Source organism: Spinacia oleracea, chromosome 3 (assembly GCF_020520425.1).
Source record: "Spinacia oleracea cultivar Varoflay chromosome 3, BTI_SOV_V1, whole genome shotgun sequence".
NCBI classification, from domain to species: domain Eukaryota; kingdom Viridiplantae; phylum Streptophyta; class Magnoliopsida; order Caryophyllales; family Amaranthaceae; genus Spinacia; species Spinacia oleracea.
The window spans coordinates 80375199-80385278 of record NC_079489.1 but is presented as its reverse complement, the minus strand read 5'-3'; the positions used below and the strand labels follow the sequence as shown (position 1 = coordinate 80385278).

The 10080-nt window shown below is 40.7% G+C and overlaps 1 protein-coding gene across 1 annotated transcript; it reads left to right on the top strand.

The window, feature by feature from the left end:
- The first annotated feature begins 3090 nt into the window (after positions 1-3090).
- On the top strand, positions 3091-7847 carry LOC130469808 (uncharacterized). The gene is made up of 4 exons (XM_056839299.1): positions 3091-4501; positions 4608-5396; positions 5495-7130; positions 7214-7847. Exons 1-4 carry the CDS (start codon positions 3091-3093, stop codon positions 7845-7847), a joined length of 4470 nt encoding a protein of 1489 aa, XP_056695277.1.
- The last annotated feature ends 2233 nt before the right edge of the window (positions 7848-10080 follow it).

The window sequence follows — 10080 nt, the reverse complement described above, 5'->3', positions numbered from 1 at the left end:
ATGGCTCCAGCATAATGGGCCACCCCAATATGGCACTAAATTCCTCAGGGAGGGGACATACCTCATTATTTCCAAAACGGAAGACATGATGATTTGGATCCCAAGCCTCCAGAGCAGCAAGAATGAAGTGCAAATACAATTTTACAAATCGGAAAGAGACGAGCACCCCAAGGTTCATACCATCAAGCTCCCTTTTCTCCAATTTGCCTAGCGAGCCAAGCCACGAGTTAAAGGCATTTTCACAAGACACAGACATATTTTCTCTTCGTGAGGAAGCAGTATGCAATGATAGCAGGGAAGGATTGGTGCAAGAAATGATCCCAAATGCTCCCTATTTATACAAGAGTCGGCTTGCACGACAGCTGAAAGGCGCCAAGCGCCAAGCCTGCGCCAGGCGCAGGGGCCTGCATCAAAGGACGAGGCCACCTTCCTCTCTTATGACTCCGAGTACACACTCTTTAGTGTTTCGGACAGCAAAAGTACAACCTCCATTATTCAAGATTCCAAAGACGCAAGCCGCGCAATTTCAAGCAGTCCGGATCAACGCTTTGAGCAGATTTCGGGTCAATTTTAGTCAAATTCGAGCATTCTAGTCCTAGATCGGCGTCCTAGGTCGAGTCTGCATATGCATATGAAAAAGTTGAATATACTTTGACTTGCGTTTTTCCTAACCAAAAAACCTCAAACAAAGTGGGGGCTTATAGTGGGTATATACACCCGAAAAAATGGGCAAATTTTTTCAAATTTTTTGGCAAAATCATCATACATGCATATAGCTACAAATTTCAAGGCACACACAACGCATACAAGTTCCAAGTTTTCAAACATACAAAATCCAATCTTCAAAATTTTCAAACCAATTCAAGTTCAAAGCCATACAACCATACAAAAATTCATGTTTTCAATCCATACAAATACAATACAACCCAACATATACAAAATCAACCCAGGCAAGCTGGAACTCGCTACCATGCAGGGTCAGTCTGAATCATCATCAGTAGTGATATCAACCACAGTCGCCTTGTCCCTGTTCCGCCTCCTAAGGTGCTCCAGCTCTAGATCCAACTCCGTCCCAGGGGTACTAGGATCCTGCTCCGAGATACGAAGCGTGCCAGGAGAGGGATGAAATCCCTGCTGAGGAGAGGGATGCTGATAAGGCGGCGGCATCGCCATATACTGGTACGACCCAAACATCTGAGCCTGGCGCATCCTATCCATCTTCGACCAGTAAGCCCATGAATCTGCACCCCAGGGATGAGGACCACTCCCTCCGAAGTAGCAACCGGGAGGAGGAACAAAGGGCCTCGAACTACTTGCACCTCCAAAAGAATGCCTGGTGGGATCTACATGTATAAAAGGGGAAGCTCCCCACTCAACATCAGAACGCTTTTGATGAGCACCGGACCCCTGTCCCAACTCCAAGCTCGGTCCTTCCTGCCTCAAGGACGTCTCTTAAGGAATTAATGCCCTTGGTCCAAGTATGCATTTAATGTTAAGTCTAATAAATGCGGTTCAGTATTAATTAACAAATTAATAATTCAGTGAGATCAAGTGAGCTGAATGCCTAGCTAGAGGCCGCTTCAGTTCAAGTGGAATTAATGATATTAATCCAAAGCTTACTCTTGACTGAACCCGTAGGGTCACACAAATAGTACGTAAATGGATCAAGTATTTAATGGCATTAAATACTCCATCTCTGGATATTCGGAATCGACGGACCTTGGTTTCAATGGGAGCTGAGATCGTCAAAGGCAAGAAATGAATGCTCCGGAAACGATGATATTGCCGAAAACGGAAATATGGATCGTATCGGAAATATAAATATTATCCAAGTCGTAGATGTTGCCGGAAACGGAAACATGGTACGTATTGGAAAATATTATCGGAAATGGAAATATTGCCTGAATCGGAAATATTGCCGGAAACGGAAATATTGTCAGAATCGGAAATATTATCGGAATCGGAAAATAATTCCGGAAACGGAAATATTAAATATTTGTTCGAAACGGAAATTAATTCCGGAATCGAAAATGTTAAATATTGTTCGTATCGGAAATGAATTCCGGAACCGAGAATTTAATCCGAAGCGCGTCGTATGAATTAGCATCGGACGAGACTTGCTAGACGAAGGCCCAGCACGAAGCCAGGCCTGCGCCCAGCTAGCCAAAGCGACCAACACACGCTGCCAAAGCCTCGCCAGGCCCAGCGCAAGGCCAGGCCCAGCAAAGCATGGCGCGCGCGCGAGCAATATGGGCTGCGAGCAACTGGGCTGCGAGCTGTGCAGCTCGCGTGGGCCGTGAGGCTTGCGCGGGCTGTGCGGTGGTCGTGCATGTGCTCGTGTGCGGTTGTGTGCGATACGAATCCTAAAGCTATTAGAATTCGTTCTATGATTAAATCCTAATCCTAGTAGATAGAATTTATTTAATAGAGTTCTAAAGGGATTCTAATTAAACTAATTGGCATTCTAATAGGATTCTAAGTTCTTTTCCATGACTCTATAAATATGTGCCTAGGGTCACAAATTTATATACAAGTTTCAAAGAATTCAAAGTTAGGATTTTTAAGCAGAAAAATCAGTCATAATTATTGCCCTGTTTAGCCGAAAATAATAGTACCTTAAGGGCGATTCTAGTTGGCCAATCTTAAGGCGGATCCGGACGTGCTGTGGACTATCTACGGAGGGACGACACTTGGAGTCCTAAAGACTTGTTCTTGTTCGGTTCCGTCGCAGCTAGGGAGGGCACGCTACAAAGTGTATGCATCTAAATTATGCTATATGATTATGTGCAATTAATTTGTATCCTGGCATCTAGGTTTTCCGCATTATTTATGTTGTTCATATGTATCATAACGTAACAGTGGTATCACGAGCCTATTATTATTTGCATAATCTATAAATTGCTTAACATGGTTAAATTTTACAAATTTGCAAAGAATTAAAAGGGGTGATTAATTTTCGTAATTGTTAATTAATTGCAAATTGCGTTTATTTAATTATATGTACGCTATAGTTGCAATTCAAGCTTTCTTCTCTCCCAAGCTGAGAGGCTGTACGTTAAAGGTGCTTACTAACGTGCGCCACCTTCACCAATGGCGAAGAAGAAGAAGGCTAGCTTGATTGTAACTTCACCAATGGCTTCGGAGGATGATTCCGCTCAGTCTAAACCTAGAAATGAGTCTCTTTTGGTTCCAGAAGGGGGCCAAAAATCGAACCCAGTTGCTGCAAATAGCGAGATGAACCTTGAGAATGAAGAACTTGTTTACTCCAATCTAGTGCACTCATCGGCTGGTATGATTCCTAAAGCTCTTCACGACACCATTATTGCTTTGAATCAATCGTTGGGGCTCACTGGGGAGGGGAGTTTGATTCCACAGTGTAGTACGGACTCTGTTTTTCGAAACTCTGGTAATGTGGGTGTTATTGGTCAACCATTGAAGCATCAAGCTTCTCCTAGTGGTTCGACACAGGTTTCTAAGGAGGGGGGAACTGTTAAGGAACCATGGGTGAATCTATTTGCTGGGGCTAAGCTTGCTTCCAAAGGAGCTCCCCTGGAATTTGTGACACCTTTGGTTAAAGATGGGAAAAAAGTAGCACAACTGCAGCAATCTGAGCTTGCCACTATGGCTGATAAATGGCAGGCTTCTTTAGTTATGTATGTTGTAGGAGAATCACCAACTTTGGCCTCTGTAAGGAGATTTATGGCTGCTGTGTGGAGTGAAGTTGCTACTCCTCAAGTGTTTTTTCATGATGAAGGGTACTTTATCATTAGATTTGAGTGCATTGAGGATAAGAATCGCATTGTTGCAGGGGGTCCTTACACCTTTTATGGTAATCCAATGATCATTAAGCCATGGGCAGCAGATTTCAACTTCTATGAGGAGGTTCTCAAAGTGATTCCCTTGTGGGTTAAATTTCCTAATTTGCCTTTGCATTGCTGGGGGAGTGATTCTCTCAGTAGGATCAGTAGTTTGTTGGGGGTTCCCTTGTGTGCTGATGAGTGTACAATAAAACAGGAGAGAGTTTCATTTTCCAGGGTTTTGATTGATATGGATATTACTACTGTGCTACCCGACCATGTTTGGATTGAAGATGCTAGGGGAGTTATGTTTAAGCAAGCTGTAGTGTATGATTGGAAACCCCTCTATTGTAAAAAGTGCAATACAGCAGGCCATGATTGTACCAAGCCCTCTAAAGTAGCTCCTAAACCAGCTGTAAAGAAGGTTTGGGTGGCTAAACCAACTCAGCAGCATGTTGCAGCCCCACAGCAACAGACAGGGGGGATCCTCACTCCTCATCATGATCCACCTGTAGTTCAAACTAGTGGCCAAGATTGGAACATTGTAACAAGGAGAACTAGGGGACCTAGCAGGATGAGGAATTTGAGCCCTAGTAATCCTTTCACTGTGCTCTCTGGTGATTTGGGATTCAAGGAGATCTCTGGAGAAATAGATAGTGATGGTGTGATTGTGCAGAATACCTCACATGAACCTCATGAAGAAGGTTAACTTATGTACTTGGAATGTGAGAGGCTTTAATGATCCTGTTAAAGCTTCTGAGGTAAAGCATCTGTTGCAAGTTAACAATGTTAATATCATTGCTTTATTAGAAACTAGAGTAAAAATAGCTAAATTTCCTAGGCTGTCTTCTAAACTTGGTAGACACTGGAGTTGGGGGAACAATTATAGCTTGAATCCTAGAGGCAGGATCTGGTTGGGTTGGCAACAATTAGAAGTTGATCTGTCAATTCTGCATACTCATGAGCAGTTTTTGCATTGTGTGATTAGGGATAGAACTGGTGATGTTTCTTTCTTCTTTACAGCAGTCTATGGTTTGCATACCATTGAAACTAGGAAGGATCTTTGGCACTCCCTTGTGCTTCTCCTCCCTAATGTTGGTTCTCACCCTTGGCTCTTATCTGGTGACTTTAATTCTCTCTTGTCTGACACTGATAGGATTAATGGTTCTCAGGTTTCTATTGCTGAAACCAAAGATTTTAATGAGTTTATTGTGACTGCTGGTCTTTTTCCCCTACAAAGTGTGGGTCACTATTTCTCATGGCATAAAGGTTATGGTGATGGGAAAACAGCTAATAGAATTGATTGGGGGCTTGGTAATGCAGGTTGGATCCATAAGTTTAGTGGTCTTCCTATACAATACCTCAACTCTTCCATTTCTGACCACTCTCCACTGTTGGTGAACTGTTTTCCTGATAAAGTGGAGGGAGGCAAACCTTTTAGATTTCTGAATTACCTTGCAGATCATAGTAAGTTTGCTTCTCTGATTGAGAATAGTTGGGGTACCAGTGGGAAAACAGGTTCTGCTATGTTTAGGTTATGGTCTAAATTGAACCTTGTGAAGCACAAGTTGAAAACACTGCATTCTGAAGAGTTTGCTGGCATCAAAGAGAGAATTGAAATGGCTAGATCTCAGCTAGAGATAGTTCAAACCTCACTTCAAACTACTCCTTCTCCTGAGTTACGTTGTTTGAACAAGAGAAAACTTGCACTGATAATTTGAGGAAATGGCTTAGGGTGGATGAAATTGCTTTGAGGCAAAAATCAAGAATTCAATGGCTCCAAGTGGGGGACTCTAATCATCATTTCTTCTTCTCTTCTGTCAAGGAAAGGAATAGGCAAACCAGGATTACAGTTCTGTTTGATGATTGTGGAAACAAATTGGTTGAAGCTGATGCCATTCAGGGTGAAATTGTTGGTTTTTATAAAAAATTGCTTGGGTCAGCTGCTCAGTCCTTGCCTGCAGTCCACATTCCTACTGTGAGAAGTGGTAGTACTCTCAGTATTTCTGCTAAACAATGGCTATCCAGAGAGGTAACCACTTTAGAAATTGACCAAGCTCTTAAGGGGATTGGTGATGACAAAGCCCCTGGCCTTGATGGGTTCAATGCTGTTTTCTTTAAAAGAACTTGGCATGTTATTAAGGCTGATGTGTATAAAGCTGTACTTGAATTTTTCAGAACTAACACTATGCTGCCTCAATTCAACTGTACTTCCATTACTCTTGTCCCTAAGGTTCCTAACCCTTCTAAGGTTAAGGATTTTAGGCCTATAGCTTGCTGTACTGTTATCTATAAGCTAGTGGCAAAGATTCTCACAACCAGGATGCAGAGTGTTATTGGTGATGTTGTGAATGAAGCTCAATCTGGTTTTATACCTGGCAGGCAAATCTCTGATAATATTCTCCTAGCAACTGAGCAGATCAAAGGTTATACCAGAACTCACATCTCTCCAAGGTGTCTCATAAAGGTGGATTTGAAGAAAGCTTATGATTCCATTGAGTGGTCTTTTCTGAAAAGTGTTATGGTGGAACTTGGGTTTCCTGTGTGCTTTGTGAGGTGGGTTTTCACCTGTATCTCTACTGTTTCTTATAGCATTTTGATCAATGGGAAGCCATCACAACCCTTCAGAGCAAAGAAGGGATTGAGACAGGGTGATCCAATGTCTCCATTTCTCTTTGCTATTGGTATGGAATATCTTACAAGACACTTACAGCAGCTGCAGACTCTGCCAGATTTCAATTTCCACCCTAAGTGTGAAAAGTTGGCCCTCACACACTTGATGTTTGCGGATGATCTTCTTATGTTTTCAAGAGCTGATACTCTGTCAGTTGAGATGCTGTTTGCTGCTTTCAATAATTTTTCAAGAGCTTCAGGTCTTGAAGCTAACTTGGACAAGAGTAACATTTACATTGGTGGGGTTCCTGCTGCTACCAAATCAACTATTCTTGATGCAGTTCATATTCCAGAGGGGCAATTCCACTTTAGGTATCTTGGTGTTCCACTTTCTACTAAAAAACTGGCTTATAACCAATGCAGAACTTTGATTGACAAGGTGGTGGCTAGATCTAAGTCTTGGACAGCTAGGCATCTCTCTTATGCTGGTAGACTTCAACTGGTTCAAGCAATCTTGCTTAGTTTGCAAGCTTTCTGGTGTCAAATCTTTATTTTGCCTAAGAAAGTGTTAAAGGAAATCCAGAACTACTGTAGGATTTTCCTTTGGACTGGTCTTACTGATCCTTCCAAAGATCTCTGGTGGCATGGCACTCTCTATGTCTTCCTAGAAGTGCTGGTGGGTGGAACCTTAAGGAAATGGGGCTATGGAATAAAGCTGCTGTGGCTAAGCTGCTTTGGGCTCTAACTCACAAAGAAGACAGATTGTGGAGCAGATGGGTTCACACCTATTACATAAAAAACAGGCCTCTATTCACTCAATGGCCAGCTACAATCTCTTGGTTACTGAGGAAGATTCTGGATTCTCACACTCTGATTGATGATGTTGGTGGATGGGATGCTGTTGTGCAGAAAGGGAAATTCTCTATTAAACTGATGTATAAACATCTCCTTGGTGTTCATGACAAAGTTCCCTGGAAAAGAGTGGTCTGTAATAATAAAGCTTCCCCTAAGAGTGTGTTTATCACTTGGCTTGCACTGTGGAACAAACTTCCCACCAGAGATAGGCTGCTAGCTTGGAAGATTGTCACTGCTAACAGTTGTCCACTTTGCTCAACCATGCCTGAATCTACTGGTCACTTATTTTTTGAGTGCTCTTATTCTGCTGCTGTGTGCGGAAAGATCCTTCAACAGTTGCAGTTTCACAGAAATCCTGCTCCATTTGATCAGGAACTTGCTTGGATCTTGAAAGCTACTAAAAGAACTGGTGATAGATATAAATTGCTGCTGATGTTCTTCTCTGAAAGCATTTATGGCATTTGGCTTCAGAGAAATGAGATGGTGTTTAACCAACAATGCAGAAGCCCTGCTGATTTAGTGCATGATATTCAGTTTAGGGTGGCTTGTAGGGCCACTGACAGTCAGAAGCTGCTGTGCTGAGTTTGTGTTAGAGGTGTCTATTTTTGCTAGTGTTTAGCTTTGTGCTTGTTGTTTTTTGGTGTTGTGGTGGCTTGTGCCTAACACTGTGCTAGTTCTCTTGCTAGCCCTCTCCTTTTGGTAATAAAATAACTTTATTTGCCAAAAAAATAATAATAATTATATATACGCAGTTTTTAGGCAGTTTCTTCGTTACTCAACAAAATCGAGTGATTTTTGTGTCAATTCCGCATGTAAAAGGCATTCTAAAATTTGGACAAAATTAATATTTTTTGGCCGAACCCAGAAATCCAAAATTTGAAGCATAACTATGACTTTTCGGAGGTTTTAGTTTTTCACGCAAAAGTTTGTAAATTTAAGATGTTAAATTGAATATTTGCGATTCTTGTTGATAAATCTTGAATTTTTGATTGACCTACAGTATATGTTTAACAAGTTTGAATGCCTAGACTTATTAATTATACAACCTAATTTGTAATTATGATTAATTTGTTGAAATTCGAATAATTTAGAATTGATTTGATTTTCATAATTAATTATTGATTTAATTAGGTACCCATGATTAAAAACCACCATAAAAATTGTTAATTTATGATAAATTTTAAATTTTTATGACCTAGATTTGAATCCATGTTAATCGGAAATTAATTGATTAATAAATTTTCGATTTTTCGCCCTAAAATTATGAAATTAATATGATTTATTAAAGTGTCATTAATTTTGAATTAAAAATTTTATAATTTTTATGAAAATCGCCCATAAAACTTGCACGCACAAAGCAATGGACGCTACGTGTTACCCTTAAGGGGTGTTGTATAGTGCGGGCAAGCGACGACGAGCAAGGAAGCTCGTCGCCCATGCGGTACAATGCAGCGAGTAAGGGCCATGGCGCACGAGCACAAGGCAACACGCTGCCCTTGTGTCGAGTGTTGTGTGCAGCATGGGCGAGGGCAATGGGCAAGCACATGCGACGAGCAAGATGCGTGTGGGCAGCGATGTGCTGCGCCACTACGCACCAGGCCCGCCGAGAGCTGGGCAGCCACGACACAGCACAAGGCTGCGCGCAGCGTAGCCAACATGGCTGCGTGTGTGCGTGGCATATGGCTGTGTGTGCGGTGTGGCTGTGCAAGCCGTGTGCAACGATCAATGGCACGGGGCATGGGGCCTCGTGGCTCGATGGGGCTTAGGCGCAAGCCCAAGTGCCTTATCTTGCGACGATTGATTCGTTTTGATTTTAATTTTGGATTTTCAGTACGGAAATAATTTTAATTAATTTTAAAATTAAAAATATAAATTGTTTTCTCGGACTTTAATTTCGAATATTATAATTATTATAAATTTTAATTTATACTAATTATTTTTCTAAAATTAAAACCTTGAATTAATTTAAATTCTTTTAATTCAACTGAAAATAAATTAATTGGATTCTCTTATAATTTTATATGAGCTTTAAATTTTAATTAAACTTGTATGTTTCCGGTTAGGCTAGAAATACATTTTTATGTTCAAAATTAGTAAAGCATATAAAGTTATTGGTTTAAGTGGGAGCCTTTAGTCATGAACTCTTGATTAGGTCTACAAATCCTTTAAGGTTAAACAACTTGATTAGAATTAATAAGGACTGAATAATTGGTAGATTATTGGTGCCCTTTATTAATTGCTGCAAATATTTATGTGATGCATAACAATGTGTTTAACTAACCAGCTATGTGGGCCATTCATGATAATGAATGGGTGAATGGTATATATGTATATGTACTGTTTTGCAGGTTATTGGAAGTGACTAGTATGACCCAAATAGGATAGAAAATATGGTATGCGTACCATTAATTTGAATGTAATTGGTCTAATGCACCAAAGTTTATTTTTCAATTCAAATATGGTCTGCGTACCATCAAATAGTTGTAATTAGTTTAATTATAGCTTATCCTATTTGAAGAAAATGACGCCTCCCATGGTGAAATTCAAGACGGAGTTTCCAATCCGTTTTCAAGACGGACTTTGAAGTTGAAGCTTCAAGATGAAGTCCGGCCATACTAGATCACATTTATCTTATGCATGTTTTAAGTTATTTATTGCTTTAAATATGTCTTAATTATGCATGAGATTGTGGCTTGATTATGTTGCATGATTAAGGATTTTAGTTCACTTAAAATCTAACCAACATAGTAAGAGCCTTAAGTTCCAAACTTTAAAAATTGAGTTAAAAGGTGCCATGCCAAAATAACACTTACTT

Bases quoted from the DNA above. Each gene is read 5' to 3' on its own strand.
- LOC130469808 (XM_056839299.1), top strand. From the start codon at position 3,091: ATGGCGAAGAAGAAGAAGGCTAGCTTGATTGTAACTTCACCAATGGCT. The intron at 4,502-4,607 runs GTTAACTTATGT...TTGCTTTATTAG, and splicing joins ACATGAACCTCATGAAGAAG to AAACTAGAGTAAAAATAGCT. The intron at 5,397-5,494 runs GCATCAAAGAGA...TGTTTGAACAAG, and splicing joins GCATTCTGAAGAGTTTGCTG to AGAAAACTTGCACTGATAAT.